Source organism: Bos javanicus, chromosome 7 (genome assembly GCF_032452875.1).
Source record: "Bos javanicus breed banteng chromosome 7, ARS-OSU_banteng_1.0, whole genome shotgun sequence".
Lineage (NCBI taxonomy): Eukaryota > Metazoa > Chordata > Mammalia > Artiodactyla > Bovidae > Bos > Bos javanicus.
In genome coordinates this window covers 71,827,518-71,850,929 of record NC_083874.1, presented here as the reverse complement: position 1 = coordinate 71,850,929, position 23,412 = coordinate 71,827,518, and the positions used below count along the sequence as shown (strand labels likewise).

At 42.6% G+C, this 23,412-nt stretch overlaps 1 protein-coding gene across 2 annotated transcripts in view; it reads left to right on the top strand.

The window, feature by feature from the left end:
• Positions 1-23,412, top strand: part of ATP10B (ATPase phospholipid transporting 10B (putative)) — a 312,921-nt gene that overhangs the window by 268,217 nt on the left and 21,292 nt on the right. For both annotated transcript variants that reach the window (XM_061424249.1, XM_061424250.1), the window contains 4 exons: positions 5,378-5,693; positions 8,005-8,081; positions 9,388-9,513; positions 22,260-22,460. In XM_061424249.1, the coding sequence (XP_061280233.1) occupies positions 5,378-5,693; positions 8,005-8,081; positions 9,388-9,513; positions 22,260-22,460 (720 nt within the window). The remainder of the gene's footprint in view (positions 1-5,377; positions 5,694-8,004; positions 8,082-9,387; positions 9,514-22,259; positions 22,461-23,412) is intronic.

Sequence of the window (23,412 nt, the reverse complement as noted above, 5' to 3'; positions counted from 1 at the left end):
AGAAGGATGAAGAGAGGGAGGAAGATGAGAGATGAGAACAGCACAGAGAGAGAGAGGCAGGAAGGATGATGGAATCTCACTCCTTCTCTTTTGCCTGAGGCTGATGTGGACCTAAAACAGATGCTTACAGGTTTCAGTTTCGTTTTCATTCAATGAAGAATCCATGTATTTTTTTTTTTAAAAGAAGTGGTGTATCCTAATAAAAAATGCCAGAGACCCTAAAGTGGCCCAAAGATGAATTAGGAAAATCATTTACTTTCTTGTTAGGTACACAGATATGCTATGATTAGATGAAACCCCAGTGAATTCTCAAGATGAAAATAATCTCAGGGAAATCTTGGCATTAATATTATGCTCAAGAAAGAAAGTAATTTGCATCTCGCTTGAGTGCTTGATCCCTGTAACAGAGTGGATGTCTGCCTGTCCAGCCTGCAATGGCAATTCCATTTGCAGTGATCATTTCACTTCCAGGAGGAAGACATCAACATACCTGTGAGTCCTCCTGAGAAGGGTGGAGTGGTTTTCTGTGGATTCTGTTAAATGCAATGCCTTCCTGTAAGAAGCTGAGGATGTTTGTTGATTAATTAGCCGAAGTTCCCAAGAAACAGCAGGTCACACCCAAGCTGAGCTCAGTCACTGTCAGCCGTTTTAAAGATGTCCATGACTCTCCAAGATGGTAACTGAATGTTGAGCACTGCCCACACCTCTGGGCCCACGAAAGCTGAAAGATTAGGCTTTCTCATCCTGTTGAAAAAGTCGTGGGTACAGAGAGAGCACAGAGTCGGCATCATGACTCAAAGGACATGAGTTTGAGCAAACTCCAGGAGATAGCGAAAGACAGGAAAGCCTGATGTGCTCCAGTCCATGGGGTCACAAAGAGTTGGACACAACTTATGACTGACCAACAACAACAGAGATATGTTAAGACAGAAATGGGGGAAATTAATTCTAAATCTGACTTATTTAAATCCCAGTTTAATGTAATTACATATTCTGTAGGTATTTTTTCCAATGGTTTTAATCTGTTTGATTCTATATACATTGATTTAGGACTACTGTTTCTATCTTAAAGCTATAAGCAAGTTACAAGACTTTTCAAAACTTCAGGGTTCTCATCCATAAAATGAGAGAATTACCAACCCATCACTGGAAGTGTTGATCTGTCAAGGAATTTTAGAAGGGACTATATAGTATTAGATGTTGTTGCTTAGTCGCTCAGCCCCGTCCAACTCTGTTGTGACCCCATGGACTGTAGCCCACCAGGCTCCTCTGTCCATGGAATTCTCCAGGCAAAAATAATCGAGTGGTTGCCATTCCCTTCTCCAGGGGATCTTCTTGACCCAGGGATCAAACTTGTGTCTCCTGCATTGGCAGGCAGATTCTTTACCACTGAGCCACCAGAGGAACCTATAGTGTTAGATAGGAACTAGTAATCACAACTATTATTATTATCACTAACAACATATATTGAAGACTTATTATGGTCCAGATACCATACTTCACCAAACTTCAGTCTTCTCATCTGTAAGATGGGAAATTAAAAAGTTTTATTTCAGAAGCTATTGGGAGGATTAAATAAGATCATAGAAGAAAAATAGTTATTAACACAGGATTTGTATGAGTTAACAAATTACCCTAAAACTTAATAGCTGAAAACAGTGGACACTTCTTATCCCACAGTGTTTATGGGTTAGGAGTCCAGGAGCGCTTAGCTGGGTGCCTCTGGTTCAGGGTCTCTCTTGAGGTTGCAGTCAGGGATGTGAGCTCCTCTAAAGGTTCAATTGGATGGGTCATTTGGGGACGGGGAGTCCTCCTCCTCCCAAGTTGGTGGACATGATTGTAAGTAGGCTTCAGTTCCTCTCCATAGGAGCCTCTCCATAGAGATGCTTCACAACATCGCAGCTGGTTTCCCCCAGGGTAAGCCATTCAAGAGAGAGAATGGGAAAGAGTGCCAAATTGTAGCCACAGTCTTTTGATAGACTGACCTGGGAAGTGACATCCCATCACTTTTACAAAATTTGCTTCATTAGAAAGGAAATATTAGTCATAATGACAATCAAGGGTTGGAGATTACACAGAGGAGGACATGACTATCAGGAGGTATCAGGATTATTGATCACCGTCTTAAAGGCTGCCTGTCACCATACCTGACAGATACTAAATGGTAAATGAATGGTAACAATTGTGATTATTATATAGACAATTGGAAGGAAGTACATTCAGAGATTTTATTTTGAAGCTTCTATTTCCAATGACTTGCTGCAGTCATATGTTGAAGGACTTTACAGGCATACCTCATTTTATTGCACTTCACAGATACTGTGTTTTTTACAAATTGAAGTTTCATGGAATTCAGCAAGTCTGTTAATGCCTTCTTTCCGAAAGCATTTGGTCCCTTTGGGTCTCTGTGTCACATTTTAGTAATTCTCACAGTACTTCAAGCTCTTTCATTATTACTGCATTTTTCATAGTGATCTGTGATCAGTGATCTTGCTGTTTTAGGGTGCCACAAACTATGCCTGTATAAGATGGTGAACTTAATAAATGCTGTGTGTGTTCCGAGTGCTCCACCATCCAACTGTTCCCCATCTCTCTCCCTCTCTTCAAGCCTCCTTATTCCCTAAGACACAACAGTATTGAAACTAGGCCAGTTAACAACCTTCCAGTGGCCTCCAAGTGTTTAAGTGAGAGGAAAAGTACATCTCTAGCTTTAAACCAAACACTAAAAATGATTAAGCTTAGTGAAGAAGGCATGAGGAAAGCCAAGAGAGACCGAAAGCTAGGCCTCTTGTGCCAAACAGTTAGCTAAGTTCTGAATGCAAAGGAAAAGTTCTTGAAGGAAATTAAAAGTGCTACTCCAGTGAACACACAAATGATAAGAAAGAGAAACAGCCTTATTGCTGATAAAGAGAGTTTTAGTGATCTGGAGAGATCAAGCCAGCCACAATATTGCCTTAAGCCAAAGCCTAAGCTAGAGCAAGGCTTTAACTTTCTTCAATTCTATGAAGGCTAGGAAAGGTAAAAAAGCTGCAGAAGAAAAATCTGAAGCTAGCAGTGGTTGGTTCATGAGGTTTAAGGAAAGAAGTCATCTTCATCATGTAACAGTACAAGGTGAAGCGCTGAGCGCTGATGTAGAAGCTGCAGCAAGTTATCCAGACGATCTAGCTAAGATCACTAACGAAGGTGGCTACACTAAAGAACAGATTTCCAATGTAGACAAAACAGCCATATATTGGGGAAAATATGCTGTCTAGGACTCTAGTTAGAAAGAACTCAATGCCTGGCTTCAAAGGACAGGCTGACTCTCTTGGACTAATGTGTCTCCTGACTTTAAGTTGAACCCAGTGCTCACTTACCATTCCAAAAATTATAGAACCCTTAAAAATTACGTTAGATCTACTCTACCTGTGCTCCATAAAGGGGATAACAAAAGACTAGATGACAGCACATCTGTGGACAACATGGTTCACTGAATATTTTAAGCCCGCTATTGAGATCTACTGCTCAGAAAAAAAAAAAAAAAAGATTCCTTTCAAAATATTACCACTCACTGACAATGCACCTGGTCACCCAAGAGCTCTGATGGAGATATACAATGAGATTAATTTTGTTTTCATGCCTGCTGACACAACATTCATTCTGTACATACCTGTATACTTTTTTAGATGTAATGTTACTGTATGCTTAATAGACTGCAATATAAACATAACTTTTATGTGGCCTGGGAAACCAAAAAATTCACATGACTCACTTTATTGCAGTAGTCTAGAACCAAACCCACAATACCTCCTAGGTATGCCTGTATGTAAATTGTGCTAGCCCCAGCTTCCAGCAAGGACTGCTTTGCTCTCTTTCCCAGAGAAATGCTTCAGCTGTAATCACCTACTCCTGAACTACTTGCTGTGGCCCCTCTGGGTCCTATGCACGCCCTATTGCTTGCAATGCTCAGTTTAGCATCCCCTAAAGGAAGGCTCCAGAATAATGAACTGAAGTTCTATTCACTTCAGAAGAAATTATTCCAAATAGTCTTAGAAGCTCCTAGATCAATGGTCTTCAAACTTGCCATTTCAGAACAAACTTCACAATTTTTGCCTAAATCCATATACTACCTATACTGTTATTTATTTAATAAATTCATTTAAATAGAAATTTTTTAAATTTCTTTTTAGAAGAATTTTTTAGCAGCACAATAAATGAAATATCATCTCTTGCCATGGATAAAAGAACACTGCTAAATAAAGACCCTGTGAACAAAACAATGCCATTAAAATTGGTATTCCAGCTGACTGCCACAACTTTTCTCTATCTTTATTTAAAAGTGATGTTTACATAAGTGAAAGAGGTATTAAGGATATGTTTAGGTCCAAATCTGTCTTTATCTTTGATACAATCAAAAGTAATGGAGAAGAATTGATGAGAGGAAATAGCTTCTTCCCCATATTTCAAGATAAACATCAAAAAAAAAAAGTTTCTTTAAACCAATAAGACTCATCAGTTCAGTTCAGTAGCTCAATCATGTCCAGCTCTTTGCGACCCCATGAATCGCAGCACGCCAGGCCTCCCTGTTCATCACCAACTCCCGGAGTTCACACAAACTCATATACATCGAGTCGGTGATGCCATCCAGCCATTTCATCCTCTGTCATCCCCTTCTCCTCCTGCCCCCAATCCCTCCCAGCATCAGGGTCTTTTCCAATGAGTCAACTCTTCGCATGAGGTGGCCAGAGTATTGGAGTTTCAGCTTTAGCATCAGTCCTTCCAAAGAACACCCAGGACTGATCTCCTTTAGGATGGTATACATGGTCAATTTCAACGAGTACCAATGGTAAATACACAATGTATTTTTTCAATTACAAAGCCACAAGTTGAATCATAATGATCTGCCTCCACTACTAAATTGGATGACTTTAGACAACTTACTAAGGATTTCAATTTCCTCATCTCTAAGCTAAGTCAGTAATATCCACCCTACCTACCACACAGGTATGTTCTGAGGAACAAAGAAGGGAAATGACTTGTAAGAAATGAAAAGCCCAATACCAGCCTGACACATTGTCATCATTTACCATCTCATCAGTTTCATTTATAAATGATATCATCCCTGTATCAGTCCCCATCTTACTGAGCTATCTTCACTCTCATTCCCAAGCTCACTCTCTCTTTGGGCCATAAATGTGGTTCCAAGTTATTCTTGCTCTGATGCTGTTTGAAATACTGCAGAGAAATGTCAAAATCAGAGAGTGATTCCCAGGTCATCTCTATGGTAGTAGAGTTTTATAACTTTTTTACCAGAGGATAAAGTGAGGCTTTTAACCTATGTTTCCACTGTTGCTTACTAACACCAAATTGATTATTCTGCTCTTTATACTCTTTATAGGAAACCTGTGACTCCATCCTCAACTTGGCACTGGAAGAGGTAAAGCAATTTCATGGACCTCTGAAGCCAGATGGCAAGCTCTCTGGGTTCCACCTACCTTCTGCACCCCCCACCTCAGGAGCTGCAGCTCCAGATGTTGGATTGGTCATCGATGGGAAGACACTAAACGCCATTTTCCAGGGAAAACTGGAGGAGAAATTTCTGGAGTTGACCCAGTATTGCCGCTCTGTCCTGTGCTGCCGCTCCACCCCGCTGCAGAAGAGCATGTTGGTCAAGCTGGTGCGGGAGAGGCTGAGAGCCATGACCCTTTCCATAGGTACCTGGCATGTAGAGATGGGAGAGGGGGTGAGGGACTGGGCAAGGCCACTCTGACCCGACACCTGGACCAGAGCCAGGAGGTCCGGTGTCACAGTCAGGATGCTCAGGCTGAGGGCACTGTCAAAGTGACAATCAAGACATGACAGCAGAGGAAACAGAGGCTAAGCAGAATGGGAGAGCGAACCCAAGTTCTCTGCTAAGGAAATGTCAGGACTTGGAAGGAGGCCAAAGCCAAGTTCAGAACATCCAGGTAGATCAGTATACACTCAGGCTCCCTCCATTCTGGGATGCAGACCATGTCCCCTTCAATTCTAATACCATGCACCTCCGGTGCCTGTGGACTTGATATTCTCCTGAGTGTTGATGGCTAGTGGGGAGATTTTAAAAGTGGAGCCTGCCCCACATTTAAATGAATGTATATACATTCATTTCTAAATACAAGACTTCACATAAAGCATACCCTCAATAAATGGTGGCTTGTAGGTTGAGGAAAAATTCCTTACAGGAGATTAAATTTTAGTCGTTGAAGCAGAGAAATTAAAACTGTCTTTACTTCAAACCTTCCAGAAACATCCAAACCTGGATTATAAGAATCTTTATGATCTGGATTCCATTACCTCTCCAGCTACCTCCCTCCCCCCAACATTCAGCACTCTTGTGTTCCAGCCGTAGGAAGCTGCTTACCATTCTCCAGCATCCTCACTCTCTCTCACCTCCTGGCCTTTGCTCAAGTCATTTCCTCTGTAAAACCTCCTCTAATCACACCAATGTTCCTTTACTGTACACTCTGCTGACTCCACAGCACTGTTATGACTTGGTGATGGGCTGCCCAGGAGACCAGGAGTTCCTTGAATGGAGGGACAATGTCAGTCTTACTTAATTCCATCCTGCACTCAGCACATACCAAGCACATGGTAAACATTGCTTTAATTTAGGGACATTCTTACAGATGGTTCAGGTTTTCTTCCTCCTACACAGATATGGAAAGAAATTTTCTTTCCTGGCATTTCAAATAAGAGACCTACTTTACATTGTTGTTGGTTTTTTGTTTTTTCACTGGGGTATGGGGTTGGTTTTTGTTTTTTTCCCCTCTTGGTCTTCAGGTAAAAGCAGTTCAAAACCAGGAAAAAAAAAAAAAGGAGAGGATAGGCAGAAAGAATACAGGGAGCAGAGTTTTACCAACTGCATCCTAATTTTAATCCCTAAATTGTCCTCTTAAAAGCTTCAGACACATTTAAGGCAATAGCCCAGGATCAACTCCCTGGAGTAAAGGGCTGGCTTCAGTGCCACCACAGCAGAAACAAAACCAGCAGGGCGAAAAACAGGATTCCACACCTCTACTTCCCCTGGCTTGCCAACAGAAGAGGTTAAAGGGTAGGTTTGTTCTGCCACAGGGAAGAGGAAAACTATGCATTGCTATGCTAGCAAGGAAAACATCCTTAGAAGAGTAACAGCTAGTTACAATGGCAACATTTTTAGGATTAATAAATTTTGTTGCCAGACAATTAGGAGAAAATTCTCTCCCCCAATTGCATATTCTTTATAATACCATATATTTCCACACTATTATGAGACCCTACTAGAAAAACAGGTGGAGCCAGGAGAGAAAGGAAGTCATTTCAGTCTACAAATTGCGGCCCTCAGGCTGAGTTCAGCCCACTGCATATTTCTGTAGAGATGCTAAGAATGGATTTTGTGTTTTTACTGGTAAGATGCATAAAAATCTATTTGTCATTCAGAAAGAACAGTTGTTCAATATTGCATCTTGGCCCATAAAGCCTAAAATATTTATTATTTGGCCCTTTACAGAACAAGTTTGCTTAAGTCTGAAGGATAAGGCATTGGAGAAAGCCAGGCTTGTGAAAAAGATCTCACGATTGACAGAGCTGTGCTGTCCAAAATGGTTCCCACCTGCTATGTGTGGCTATTCAACGTTACACTTCAAATTAAACAGAAGTTCACCAGCCACATTTCAGTGTTCATAGGAGGCCAATGGTTTTCAAATTGGACAATAAAGAGCAGGACATTTCTATCACACAAAAATCCATTTTACAATGCTGGTATGAAAGGTGGCATGTGTGTGCATGTATTTGTTGAACAATAAAAGAAAAGTAGGATTTTTTGTCCAAAGAAGAAAAGACATCTCTCAGGCTAAGTGACTGTAACGATGGCTTTTCCAGAGGACTATTCAAAGCAACATTAAAAGGATTCAATTATGTGCAAATGGAGACTATCTAGAGCCACTTGTATAAAACTTCTCATTGTCTCGCAGCAGCTGGACCAGGATCTCATGACTACTCTCCTTTCAGGTGACGGAGCAAATGATGTAAGCATGATTCAAGCTGCTGATATTGGGATTGGAATATCTGGACAGGAAGGCATGCAGGTATCAGTGCCTTCAACTCTTCTTGTTACTTTCTTACTCTCCTTTATCCTTATTGGTGAATTAAGGAATTCCCCCTCAGTGTTGGAGGAACTCCTAAATATCTTTGCAGAATTTTCATCTGAGAGGCAGGGGGCTTCCCTGCCTATACATAACCTCGATCACCACATCCCTACTGGCCAGTCCTTCAGAACAGAGATCAAAGGATGCTTGGCGTTTTACAGACAGCTGACTATACCTGTATTCTAAAGCCAAATAGTACCCAGCCATTCAGGAAAAACTAAGTTTCCCCCTGATTCCATGTTTCCTCCCTGCGACCGCCACCCACATCAAGGTTGCAACACCCTTTGTGAGCAACTGGAAAACAATTTTCAATTGCCATTTTAGTTGTGATGGCTAGATGGACCTACACATTGCTTGTACCAAAATTACTCAAAATTCAGCCTGGAACAAGCATGCTAACTTGAGCTGCTGTGTTCCCCATTCAGACAGACCCCAGTTTGTAGTTCTGAACCATTAACAACTGTGTTCCCACCACCAGCGCAGACATTAGGTGTTACCTAAATTTGTTGGTGAGGAGGAACGAACACTGTCACTTTTTGAGTGTCTATCATAGGCTAGCACTCTATTTGCACTTCACATTTTTTATCCCAGTTTCAGCAGTCACTACCACCCTGTGTGTTAGGGATTGTTATTCCACTTTTTTCTGATGAGGAAACTGAGGCTGAGTGAGGTTAAACACTTCGACCAAGACTCTGACTAGGATTTATAACCAGGCATGTCCAAACCTCCTACTCTGAAAAGTAATATGAACTGTTTCTAGTTCTAAGTCATCCCAAGGGTAGAAGACACATTTTGGCTCTGCAGAAAGAAACAGCTATCCAACCAGCAGCTCCACCTGAGACTGGAGTGGAAGGCCTGCCTCAGGAGGTGGCCAAGGGTATTGAGAGGTTTGAGGATAATTTGCACGGAAGCCCATAGTCTCTGGTCAACCATCACATGCCTAGCATGATGCTCAACACACACTGGTTCATAGTAAATGCTTGTTGGATAAGTGGAAGGAGGGAAAGAGCCAGACCAGACCACTGGTCCCTTCTGACCACCCTTCTTGGATTCTAGTGAAATCCAGATTTCCCAGAGGAGGGGCAGGGGGGTGTCAGAGTCCAAAAAGTCATCCAAGGGTGTTGTATGTGACCAAGGGAAGGCCTTACCTATTGCAAACCTTAGAACAGAGCACCACCCACAGGGGAGCCTCTTTGATCCATTAGCAGCGGTGGATGGAAGCTGATATGTCTGCTCTGCCTCTCAGGCTGTCATGTCCAGCGACTTTGCCATCTCCCGCTTCAGACACCTCAAGAAGCTGCTGCTTGTGCATGGCCACTGGTGTTACTCACGCCTGGCCAGGATGGTGGTATACTACTTCTACAAGAACGTGGTAAGTAGCCCGGCTGCAGCCTCCCACCCCGCCCCCAGGCAGACAAAGCATCTCAGCATAAGGGAATGAGTCAGGCTGACCTGGATTTTGAATCCTGCAACGGCCCCTTAGCAGCTCAGTGACCTTGTACTTATGAAGTCCCTCAGTCATGTTCGACCCTTTGCAACCCCATGGACTGAGGCGTACCAGGCTCCTCCATCCATGGGATTTTCCAGGCAAGAGTACTGGAGTGGGTTGCCATTTCCTTCTCCCAGAGATCTTCCCGACCCAGGGATCGAACCCAAGTCTCCCGCATTGCAGGCAGACACTTTACCGTCTGAGCCACCAGGGAACCTTGGGCAAGACAATTCAGTTCTCTGGACCTCAATTTCTTCTTTGATAAAATGAGGCTAGTACTATTCGGTGAGGTTATTGCAAAGACTAGCAGTGCTGTCTGGAAAGCACATGACACATAGGCAGTACTGTGAGTAGTTCCAAGCATGCACTCTGGAGTCAGGTCAGATTTGATTCAAATACAGGTTCCTGTATTCAGTAATGGCTTCATACCTTCATTTCCCCATCTGAAAAATGGGGATGGTGATAGTAGCTTTCTCACATGCTCGCTATGAAGATGAAATGACAGCTTGTGTAGAAAGTGATTGGCATGTAGTGATCACCCTCTAAAATTAGCCATTCTTTTTTATCTTTGGTACTGCTGTTGTAACTCTCAGAGGGACTCCATAATTGAGCTTTGTTTTCTGGCTGCAAGGAGGAAGGATTGGAAGATCAGCTAGTGTGTCTTGTAGCTTAGGTTTCCTCCCCAGATAGAGACAGACCAATGCAAGAGCCCCATTCTGCCTCTTGGGAGAGTGAAGAGAAAGGTTTAGGGCTGGAATCCTGGGCTTCCACCCAAGACCCTACATATCACTTCAGCATTGCCAGCCTTCCCAGCCAGGACTTGTAATTTCTTTAGTGGCCCAGTGGTTAAAACTCTGCACTTCCATGGGTTCAATCCCTGACCAAAGAACTGAGATCCCACGTGCTGAGTGGTACAGCCAAAAATAATTTTTTTTAAGTATCTGTTTGCAAAAATACTTGAGTACAGTGATCATCTGGGTTTTAGTCTGGCAATGGCATCCCACTCTAGTACTGTTGCCTAGAAAATCCCATGGACGGAGGAGCCTGGTGGGCTGCAGTCCATGGGGTCACTACAAGTCAGACACGACTGAGTGACTTCACTTTCACTTTTCACTTTCATGCCTTGGAGGAGGAAATGGCACCCCACTCCAGAATTCTTGCCTGGAGAATCCCAGGGATGGGGGAGCCTGGTGGGCTGCCATCTATGGGGTCGCACAGAGTCGGACACGACTGAAGCGACTTAGCAGCAGCAGACTCTAATATGCTGTGTGAACTTGAAAGAGTTAATTAACTTCTCTGAGCCTTGACTCCCTCATCAATAACATGGGGAGCCTAGGACTCTCTCTGTCCTCAGAGACCATTATCGAGAGGCTTTATCATCAGACTTCTGGGTAGCATGTAGCACTATATAGTCATTATGGGCTATTATTGTTTCTCTAAAAAAATGTGTATTTCTGTCTTGTTGATAAGGGCCCAAAGCAGGCACACACCAGCTGAGGTATTAAAACTGTCAGAGGTTGTTGTTTGCAAAGCACTTGATTAACAATGGGCATAGGAAGAAGCCAGAGCACTGCCTTACTAAGTGAGGAAACAGGGCCTGCGTTTCCCATTATCCAGTTCAGGGACCTTTAAATAATTCCCAGGAGACTCCAAATAGAATCCTGTTTGCATAAGGAAAAGGGGAGGATTAAGACCAGAGTGATGGAAGGGAAACTTATCAGGCCAACAGAAATTACAAAATGGCATATATCTGTTCTCCCAGGCCTGCTTTCAGGCACCGTCATAGTTACCCTGACTCGGGAATAAGCATTTCTGTGCAGAGTTCAATGTATATGTAAACAAGCAGCATGACAACTAATAATGTAAATGGGAGAAACTGGATGGCACCATGATTTCAACAAGTCTATGCAAACAAGTCTCTATCTGACTTGAAAGACTGCTTATTTAGAATTTGAAATGCCCCCATTTAATGTTTTTTTCTCCTTGTCTCCAAAAGAATCATTCTTTTGAATAAGCACAACTTCTCTGCATTAAATTTGTGAAATAGAAAAGGAAACGTTTCCAGCCAGCCATGCTTTCAAAGCTTAAATGATATTTATTTCCAGCCCGATGCCGTGCTCAAAATTTCAATACCGATGCCGTATTATCTCCCCTTTGCAATTAGAGGGTGGAGAACTATGACTTCCACATCCGAAACCAATTTCAGAGGGGATTAAAACCCTGCCTGCTCTGAAACGTGAACAATGAATTAATTATGCACTGTAGCTTCTTGGGAGGAAAAGCAGACACCCAATCTCAGCCATGCCATCTGCCATCACGGAGTTCAGCACTCTCCCCTCGGGGTGTAGAGATTTCAGCCAGGCAGAGCAAGTAGAATCAAGCAAGGTCCTAACATGACCTGTGGGGGAAGGAAACACACTTTCATGTTCAAACTGCAGGTTGGGTGTTAGGACCATAGAACTACCAAGATGTAATTCGTTTATTCAGAAAATTATTGAACAGCTGCTGTGTCGGAACACGATCAGGCATTGGATATGGAGCAGACATCTAGACAGACATGTTCCCTGCTCTCATGAGGTGTATGGTCTAAGTCAGGGCTTAGCAAACTTTTTCTACAAAGGGTCTAATCATCAATATTTTCTGCTTTGTGGAAGTACAGCCTCTGTCACTCTGTTACACCAACTCAGCTCCACTCTAGCTGCTATAGACAATATGCAAATGAATCACTGTGACTGTGTCCCAGTAAAACTTTATTTATGGCTGGACTTGACATGCAGAATGTAGTTTGTCACCTCCTGGTTTCAATAAATCTTCTCAAAATGTGGTTTTTGGATCAGCAGCATTCGCATCATATTGATGCTTGTTAGAAATGGGATCCTTGGGCTGCACTCCAGGCCACCTACCTTGGAATCTGCATTGTCAGAAAGATCCCTGGGTGATCCATATGAACCTTAAAGCTTGACAAGCACTGGGACAGGGGAAAAGAAATGAAAACTTTTAAAACATTTTCTTGGTGTATCTCCCCTAGAGGAAGATCAGGGTGCCATGAATATATTGCCAGAAGACTTTAACCTAATCAATCCAGAAGAAAATAGCATTTAAGCTATTTCCTGAAAGACAAGATCCAACTATGAGTTACTCCATTCCCCAACCAAGGAGGAGACGTTTGACAACCTCAGTCCTTACAGGAAATATTTCAGAAAGTTTACTCATCATTTTATAACATATGTTATATCTAATTCCAAAACCAAGTGTAAGTGACTTTCAGTAAAAAACACAAGGCAGTAAGGAAGTTATAAAGGAAGTATAAGAGTGTAGATCAGGAACATAAAGGGAGGAGTTTGGTCACACCTGTAACCTGGAATAAGATGCTGAGTATTTTTTTAAACACAGGTTCAAATTGTTTATTACATTCAACAGACATGAATGACTCGGTCACATGGCTTATATAAGTTTCTAAAAGCTGACTTTCAGTTTTTTGTCATGGACCAGGAACGGACATTCCTGGGTCAACACAGGTCCCTGAACACCACGGAAGTAGCACTGCTGCACTGAGCAGGTGTGCCCGTGTGCGCAGTCATGTTGGACTCTCTGTGACCCCATGGACTGTAGCCTGCCAGGCTGCTCTGTCCATGGGATTTCCCAGCAAGAATACTGGAGTGGGTTGCATTTCCTACTCCAAGGGGTCCTCCCAACTCAGGGATCAAACCCATGTCTCCTGCATTGGCAAGTGGATGCTTTACCACTGAGCCCCATGGGTGTACTGTGCATATGTCTCTAACTGAAAATCCCTGGTGGGGAAGTAAAATGATATGGTAGTAAAAGTCCAAGACAAAAGGTCAGAAATCTTGTATTTTTTCTTTTATTTTTAGACTTAATACAGCTTCAGTTTTTTATATTAAATTCAGTTCAGTTCAGTTCAGTTGCTCAGTCATGTCTGACTCTTTGTGACCCCATGAATCGCAGCCCACCAGGCCTCTCTGTCCATCACCAACTCCCAGAGTTCACCCAAACTCATGTGCATACAGTCGGTGATGCCATCCAGCCATCTCATCCTCTGTCGTCCCCTTCTCCTCCTGCCCCCAATCCCTCCCAGCATCAGGGTCTTTTCCAATGAGTCAACTCTTCGCATGAGGTAGCCAAAGTATTGGAGTTTCAGCTTCAGTATCACTCCTTCCAATGAACACACAGGACTGATCTCCTTTAGGATGGACTGGTTGGATCTCCTTGCAGTCCAAGGGACTCTCAAGAGTCTTCTCCAACACCACAGTTCAAAAGCATCAATTCTTCAGTGCTCAGCTTTCTTCACAGTCCAACTCTCACATCCATACATGACCACTGGAAAAACCATAGCCTTGACTAGACAAACCTTTGTTGGCAAAGTAATGTCTCTGCTTTTGAATATGCTATCTAGGTTGGTTTCCTTCCAAGGAGTAAGCGTCTTTTAATTTCATGGCTGCAATCACCATCTGTGGTGATTTTGGAGCCCAAAGAAATAAAGTCTGACACTGTTTCCACTGTTTCCCCATCTATTTCCCATGAAGTGATGGGACCAGATGCCATGATCTTCATTTTCTGAATGTTGAGTTTTAAGCCAACTTTTTCACTCTCCTCTTTCACTGTGATCAAGAGGCTTTTTAGTTCCTCTTCACTTTCTGCCATAAGGGTGGTGTCATCTGCATATCTGAGGTTGTTGATATTTATCCCAGCAATCTTGATTCCAGCTTGTGTTTCTTCCAGTCCAGCGTTTCTCATGATGTACTCTGCATATAATTTAAATAAGCAGGGTGACAATATACAGCCTTGACGTACTCCTTTTCCTATTTGGAACCAGTCTGTTGTTCCATGTCCAGTTCTAACTGTTGCTTCCTGACCTGCATACAAATTTCTCAAGAGGCAGATCAGGTGGTCTGGTTTTCCCATCTCTTTCAGAATTTACCACAGTTTATTGTGATCCGCACAGTCAAAGGCTTTGACATAGTCAATAAAGCAGAAATAGATGCTTTTCTGGAACTCTCTTGCTTTTTCCATGATCCAGCGGATGTTGGCAATTTGATCTCTGCTTCCTCTGCCTTTTCTAAAACCAGCTTGAACATCTGGAAGTTCACGGTTCACGTATTGCTGAAGCCTGGCTTGGAGAATTTTGAGCATTACTTTACTAGCGTGTGAGATGAGTGCAATTGTGCGGTAGTTTGAGCATTCTTTGGCATTGCCTTTCTTTGGGATTGGAATGAAAACTGACCTTTTCCAGTCCGTGGCCACTGCTGAGCTTCCCAAATTTGCTGGCATATTGAGTGCAGCACTTTCACAGCATCATCTTTCAGGATTTGGAATAGCTCCACTGGAATTCCATCACCTCCACTAGCTTTGTTCGTAGTGATGCTTTCTAAGGCCCACTTGACTTCACATTCCAGGATGTCTGACTCTAGGTGAGTGATCACACCATCGTGATTATCTGGGTTGTGAAGATCTTTTTTGTACAGTTCTTCTGTGTATTCTTGCCATCTCTTCTTAATATCTTCTGCTTCTGTTAGGTCCATACCATTTCTGTCCTTTATCAAGCCAATCTTTGCATGAAATGTTCCCTTTGGTATCTCTAATTTTCTTGAAGAGATCTCTAGTCTTTCCCATTCTGTTGTTTTCCTCTATTTCTTTGCATTGATCGCTGAGGAAGGCTTTCTTATCTCTTCTTGCTATTCTTTGGAACTCTGCATTCAGATGCTTATATCTTTCCTTTTCTCCTTTGCTTTTCACTTCTCTTCTTTTCACAGCTATTTGTAAGGCCTCCTCAGACAGCCATTTTGCTTTTTTGCATTTCTTTTCCATGGGGATGGTCTTGATCCCTGTTTCCTGTATAATGTCATGAACCTCATTCCATAGTTCATCAGGCACTCTGTTTATCAGATCTAGGCCCTTAAATCTATTTCTCACTTCCACTGTATAATCATAAGGGATTTTCTTTAGGTCATACCTGAATGGTCTAGTGGTTTTCCCTGCTTTCTTCAAATTTAGTCTGAATTTGGCAATAAGGAGTTCATGGTCTAAGCCACAGTCAGCTCCTGGTCTTGTTTTTGCTGACTATATAGAGCTTCTCCATTTTTGGCTGCAAAGAATATAATCAATCTGACTTTGGTGTTGACCATCTGGTGATGTCCATGTGTAGAGTCTTCTCTTTTGTTGTTGGAAGAGGGTGTTTGCTATGACCAGTATGTTCTCTTGGCAAAACTCTATGAGCCTTTGCCCTGCTTCATTCCATATTCCAAGGCCAAATTTGCCTGTTTCTCCAGGTGTTTCTTGACTTCCTACTTTTGCATTCCAGGCCCCTATAATGAAAAGGACATCTTTTTGGGGTGTTAGTTCTAAAAGGTCTTGTAGGTCTTCATAGAACCATTCAACTTCAGCTTCTTCAGCGTTACTGGTTGGGGCATAGGCTTGGATTACCATGATATTGAATGGTTTGCCTTGGAAATGAACAGAGATCATTCTGTCATTTTGGAGATTGCATTCAAGTACTGCATTTTGGACTCTTTTGTTGACCATGATGGCTACTCCATTTCTTCTGAGGGATTTCTGCCCACAGTAGTAGATATAATGGTCATCTGAGTTAAATTCACCCATTCCAGTCCATTTTAGTTTGCTGATTCCTAGAATGTCAATGTTCACTCTTGCCATCTCCTGTTTGACCACTTCCAATATGCCTTGATTCGTGGACCTAACATTCCAGGTTCCTATGCAATATTGCTCTTTACAGCATCGGACCTTGCTTCTATCACCAGTCACATCCACAACTGGTTATTGTTTTTGCTTTGGCTCCTTCCCTTTATTCTTTCTGAAGTTATTTCTCCACTGATCTCCAGTAGCATATTGGGCACCTACTGACCTGGGGAGTTCCTCTTTCAGTATCCTATCATTTTGCCTTTTCATACTGTTTATGGGGTTCTCAAGGCAAGAATGCTTCGCCATTCCCTTCTCCAGTGGACCACATTCTGTAAGACCTCTCCACCATGACTCACCTGTCTTGGGTGGCCCCACACGGCATGGCTTAGTTTAACTGAGTTAGACAAGGCTGTGGTTCATGTGATCAGATTGGCTAGTTTTCTGTGATTATGGTTTCAGTGTGTCTGCCCTCTGATGCCCTCTTGCAACACCTACCATCTCATTTGAGTTTCTCTTACCTTGGATGTGGGCTCTCTCTTCAGGGCTGCTCCAGCAAAGCACAGCTGCTGCTCCTTACCTTGGACAAGGTCACCCCTCCTGACCTTGAACATGGAGTAGCTCCTCTCAGCCCTCCTGCACCGAGATAATCTAATAATACAGTCGATTATTTCTTTTTAATTTTTATTTTAGAGTATAGTTGATTTATAATGTTTATAATTTTAAATTATGTTTATAAATGTAAATTTGTGTCATTAGTTTCTGTTGTACACAGTGATTCAGACATATACATATATCCTATGCACTCCTTCCCAAATTTCCTCATATATATTGCTGACTATTGAGCAGAGTTCCCTGTGCTATACAACAGGTCCTTGTTGATTATGGATTTTATATGGAGTGTACATGTTAATCCCAAACTCCCCCTACCTTTCCCCTTTGATAACCTTTCATTTGTTTTCAAAATCCATAGGTCTATTTCTCTTTTGTAAATAAGTTCATTTGTATCATTTTTTTAGGTTCCACGTATAAGTGATACTATATGATATTTATCTTTCTGACTTGACTTAGTATGATTATCGCTAGTACCATGTTGCTGCAAATGGCATTATATCATTGTTTTTATGGCAGGAAACACTGCATTGTGTGTATATATATATACCTCATCTTCTATATCCATTCATCTGTTGATGGACATTTAGGTTGCTTCCATGTCTTGGCTATTGTAAATTGTGCTGCAATGAATATTGAATGCATGTATCTTTTCAAGCTATTTTCTCTGGATGTATACCCAAGAGTTGGATTGCTGGATCATACAGTAAGCTCTATTTTTAGTTTTTTAAGGAACCTCCATACTCTGCCCCATAACAATTGTACTGATTTACATTCTCACCAACAGTATTGGAGGTTCCCTTTTCTCCACACCCTTTCCAGCCTTTATTGTTTGTAGACTTTTTGATGATGGCAATTCTGACTGCTATGAAAGTGAAAGTGAAGTCTCTCAGTCACTGCTATAAGGTGAAACCTTATTATAGTTTTGACTTGCATTTCTCTACTAACTAGTGATGTTGAACATTTTTTCCTGTGCTTTTTGACCATCTGTATGTCTTCTTTGGAGAAATGTCTGTATCTGCCAATTTTTTGACTGGGTGGTTTGTTTTTTTTATATATATTGAGTTTCATGTATTTGTATATTTTGGAGATTAATCCCCTGTTGGTTGCTTCATTTGCAATATTTTCTTTTAGTTCATAGGTTGTCTTTTCGTTTTATGGCTTCTTTTACAGTGCAAAAGCCTGTAAGTTTGATTAGGTCCCAGGTGTTTAGTTTTCCTTTTATTTCTAGTGCCTTGACCTAAGAAAACATTGGTATGATTTATGTCAGAAAATGCTTTTCCTATGTTTTGTTCTAGGAGTTTTATGGTGTCATGTTTTATATTTAAGTCTTTAAACCATTTTGAGTTTATTTTTGTATATGGTATTAAAGAATGTTCTAGTCTCATCCTTTTACATGTAGTTGTCCAGTTTTCCCAGCACCACTTATTAGAGAGACTGTCTTCTCTGCATTGTATACTCTTGCATTGTTTTGTCATAGGTTGACCATAGGTGTGTGGGGTTATGTTGAGGTATGTTCCTTTTATGCCCACTTTCTGGAGAATTTTTATCATAAATAGGTGTTGAATTTTGTCAAAAGCTTTTCTGTATCTATTGAGATGATCACATGGTTTTTATGATCACATGGTTTTTATTCTTCAATTTGTTAATGTGCTATAATGCACTGATTTGCAGATCTTGAAAAATCCTTGCATCCCTGGAATAAATCCCAATTGATCATGGTGCACGATCCTTTTAATGTGTTGTTGGATTTGGTTTGCTAGTCTTTTGTTGAGGATTTTTGCGTCTTTAGTGTTCTTGCCTGGAAAATCCCAGGGATGGGGGAGCCTGGTGGGCTGCCGTCTATGGGGTCGCACAGAGTCAGACACGACTGAAGTGACTTCACAGCAACAGCAGCAGGGCTTCCCTGGTGGCTCAGAGATTAAAGCTTCTGCCTGCAATGTGGGAGACCTGGGTTCGATCCCTGGGTCGGGAAGATCCCCTGGAGAAGGAAATGGCAACCCACTCTAGTATTCTTGCCTGGAGAATCCCATGGGTGGAGGAGCCTGGTGGGCTACAGTCCACGGGGTCACAAAGAGTCAGACACGACTGAGCGACTTAACTTTTGCATCTATGTTCATCAGTGATATTGGCCTGTAATCTGTGTCGGTGGTATCTTTGTCTGATTTTGGTATCAGAGTGATGATAATCTCATAGAATGAGTTTGGGAGTGTTCCAATTGTTTGGAACAGGTTCAGAAGGATAGGTGTTAGCTCTTCTCTAAGTGTTTGATAGGATTCGCCTGTGAAGCCATCTTGGGAGACTGTGCCTTTCTAAGAATCTGTCCGTTTCATTGGCACATAGTTGCTTGTGGTAGTCTTCCATGATCCTTTGTGTTTCTGTGGTGTCTGTTGTAACATGTATCCTTTTTCATTTCTAATTTTATTGATTTGAGCCCTCCCTTTTTTTCTTGAGAGTCTAGCTAAAGGTTTGTCAATTTTTTTATCTTTTCAAAGAACAAGCTTTTCATTTCATTGATCTTTTTTATTGTTTTCATCTCTGTTTCATTATTTCTACTCTAATCTTTAAGATTTCTTTCCTTCTACTATCCTTGGGTTTTGTTTGTTCTTCTTTCTCTGCCTGCTTTGGACATAAAGTTAGGTTGTTTCTTCGTGATTTTTCTTGTTTCCTGAGGTAAAATTGTGTGTGTATGTTTGTGCTCAGTCATGTCCAACTTTTTGGGACCCCATTGACTGTGGCCCACCAGGCTCCTCTGTCCGTGGGATTTCCCAAGCAAGAATACTAGAGTGGAAATGAATACATTTCCTACTCCCAGGAATCTTACCAACCCAGGGACTGAACCCATGTCTCCTACATTGGTAGGAAGATTCTTTACCACTGCACCAGATTGGAAGCCCAAGATAAGATTGTATTGCTATAAACTTCCCTCTTAGAACTGCTTTTGCTACATCATCATGTTTTCATTGTCATTTGTCTCTATTGATTTCCTCTTTGATTTCTTCAGTGATCCATTGGTTGTTTAGCAGCATATTGTTTAGCCTGAACATCTAGGTCTGGACTCCAGCTTTGTTACTTACTAGTCTGTAACCCTGGCCCCATGACTTGACCTCTCCAAAGCTCAGTTTCCTCAATTGTAAAATGAGGATAGCAGTGACTGCCTCATCCGGCTTGTAAGTGGACTGATGGGTCAGTACAGAGCCTGGCCCCTAGGAAGTGCTTTAGGAGTCTTTGTTATTACTGCTGCCATTGCTATTCTTGGCCTTGTCTGTAGATGGGTCACTTCCAGCCTTAGTGTAGTCAGTCACCCCATCTGAGCCGTTCAAGCCACCTGTGTGTACATGGAACTAAGAGCGAGTGTCTTTCTCAGTCAGCTGGAGAGGGAGAAGCAAGGCAAGGTGCTCAAAGGGCCAAAAGACAAAAACCAAAGTCTCATACGATTGCTAAACACTAGTATCAAGGAGACTTTACCACTTTGGTTCTTCTTAAAGCCACCCTGTCAAGGGCATAAATGGTTGGTGGTGATGTTTTGGGGATTCAGAGTCTGCCCAGGAAACAGATTGAGCCCTCTCCTTCCTTCTCTGAGAAATAACCTCATCAAAAACTCATAGCAGAAAAGCCCTTTCAGCATCACGGGACTAGAGTGGGAAGAGGTGACCTGAAGCCCTGGAGCAGAAACGGAGGGGACCCCAGCCCTCAGAGAAATGCAAGGCCCAGGGTGTCTAAGAGCACCAGGGTCTCCTTCAGACTCCCCACTAGTCATCTGGGCAGGAGAGCCAAAGGATGGCGCTTCTTGGATGGAAGAATCTGGGTCAGCATTGTTATGGCATTATCCAAAGATGGGACTAAGAGGGCTTGGAGTGGTTGAGGAAGAAGCTTTGAAAACTCGAAGGCTAGTTGTGGCACTTCCTAGCTCTGAACATAGGCAAGGGAAAAGTGAGTATCTCAGAGCCTCAAATTCCTTGTCTGTAGGTAATGTTAAATATTATTTAATAATACGTAATATAGTACTATTATATTATTAGCAATAACATTATCTTGCTAGGTTGTTGGGACAAATTATGTATATTGCATATCTACTAATGTGCTGTGTGCATGCTCAGTCATATCCAACTCTTTATGACCCCATCCACAGTACCTTGCCAGGCTCCTCTGTGCATCGAATGTTCCAGGCAAGAATACTGGAATGAGTTGCCATTTCCTTCTCCAGGGAATCTTCCCAACCCAGGGATTGAACTCCTGTCTCTTTCGTCTCCTGCATTGGCAGGTGGATCCTTTACCACTGTGCCACCTAATGTGCTGTATACTAATATACTATTACCACACATCCATCACAAATAGAAGCTCAAATAATAATTGTAGTATTAATAATATGAATGTTAATATTACTACTAGTAGTATAATAATAATCAGAGAGCCTCTTAAAAGTAATGCTGGCCCAGTGGTTAGGGGATGAGAATACTAGCTTGAACACAGACCTGCTGAATGATTCCTTACGTTAAAAACCCTTTACCCCTCTGTGCCTCAGCCACATGGAGCTGAGTTCTAGTTCTAACACCAGGACCAGCTGTTATCGTGACCTTGGTCAAGTCACCAAACCACATCACAATATGTTAGACAATAATTGTGACCCAGCCCTTCTCCAGTGAGGAGGTCTTTAGTGGAAAGATCTTTAGAAAGCATAAAGCAACACTTCAGCATAAGATTTTATTCTTCACCCTCTGAGTTGTGTGACCATTAGGAAAGGGTTTTGAGGTCAACCTCCTCATGAAGTCCTCCTCCCACCAGCCATCCTGCCCACGGTCAAGTCTTTCCTCTCACTGCACTGCTAATCATAACTACTTACTGCCTTTTGGTTTCACGGGCCATGGTCTATATACTACTATTCCCATATGAAAGGTGGCAAGATGATGTTCAGAAAGGTTAAAGAATTTGTCCTAGGTCACACAGCTAGTGCATGACAGAACTGAGGATTCAAAGCCAGTCCTCCCTGCCTCCAAAAACCACCATAGTATACTTTACAAGTTGATAGAATTCTCTTCAGGTCCTAAAGAAGGAAATGGCAACCCACTCCAGTGTTCTTGCCTGGAGAATCCCAGGCACGGGACAGCCTAGTGGGCTGCCGTCTATGGGGTCGCACAGAGTCGGACACGACTGAAGCAACTTAGCAGCAGCAGCAGCAGCAGTAATAGTAAGAGCAGAATCTAAGGATGAGAATTACCTCTAATCTTTAGACAACCCTGCATGTAACAGGTGAGGGAATTGAAGCTCCAGGTCCGAGCAGCTATTTGTCAGAGCTCCTAAGCAGTGTCTGGTGATGGCTGCCCTCGGGTCCTCACTTCCAAGGCCATGCTCTCTGCCCACAGTGCTACGTCAACTTGCTCTTCTGGTACCAGTTCTTCTGCGGTTTCTCTGGCTCCACCATGATTGATTACTGGCAGCTGATCTTCTTCAACCTCTTCTTCACTTCCTTGCCTCCTCTTGTCTTCGGAGTCCTCGATAAGGACATCTCTATGGAAACACTCTTGGCATTGCCCGAACTGTACAAGAGCGGCCAGAACTCTGAGGTAAGGGGACCGGGCAGAGGCAGGGGGACTGGGAGGTGACCTTCAGCTCTTCCCTAGAGGTGTCAGGGAAGGCGTGCTGGGCCGGAGATCCTGTGTTCTGGTCACCACTCTGCCACTTACCTCTCATGTGACCCAGGAAGTCTGCTCCCTGTTCCTGGCCTGTTTCTCATTTGCTGTTGAAGGTGATAGACCAGGTGGATATTTTTCTTTTTAGTTATTTCTTAATTATATCACACATTAATATGGGCCTGTGCTAGTTAAAGGGGAAGAGGGCTCACAGAAAGACTGCATCACTTTTCTCTGATCTTTGCAGGCCTTCAGCAGAACCCCCAAGGCTTGGTTTGGGAATCCCTGGGGCTAAAAGCCATCAAAATAGTTTCTTAGAAGGCACAGAGGCCACACTGATGCCCTAAAAGATTCGGGAAGGTCCTACAGCAGGCAGACTGACCAGCACAGACAGGCTGGGAACCTGGAGGCAGAGAGGGAACCTGATGGCCTCAAAGGAGGAGCTCTGGGAAAAGGGATGTTGCTATGCACCAGGGTAGCTCTACATCTCAGACAAGGAGGGCAAAGCCAGATGTGGTGCTTGAGAGCTGGTTAAACTTTGTGGACAACCAGTGAAGAACAAAGCCCCATATTCAGCCAAAGACAGGTGGAGAACAACTTAGCAACCCCAGCACTTCAGGCGAGGGAGATGTGGAGATGACGCACGACATCCTGGGCCCTTCTCATTGTCCCCTTCCCATAGGTGAGTTGGCTGCATAATGTATCCCTTTAGTATCTAACATCAAAAGAAGTTAATGTAGCAGAAACATACACTGTAAATGGTTTCAGTGTTCCCAAGGAAGGAAGCACAAAATAAGAAAGCTCATCTCCGAAGCCACTGAGCTGTCTCTTGGGAACTCGTGATCCTGGGCGGTGATTGAGAGCTCCTTTTCAGATGCTATTTAGA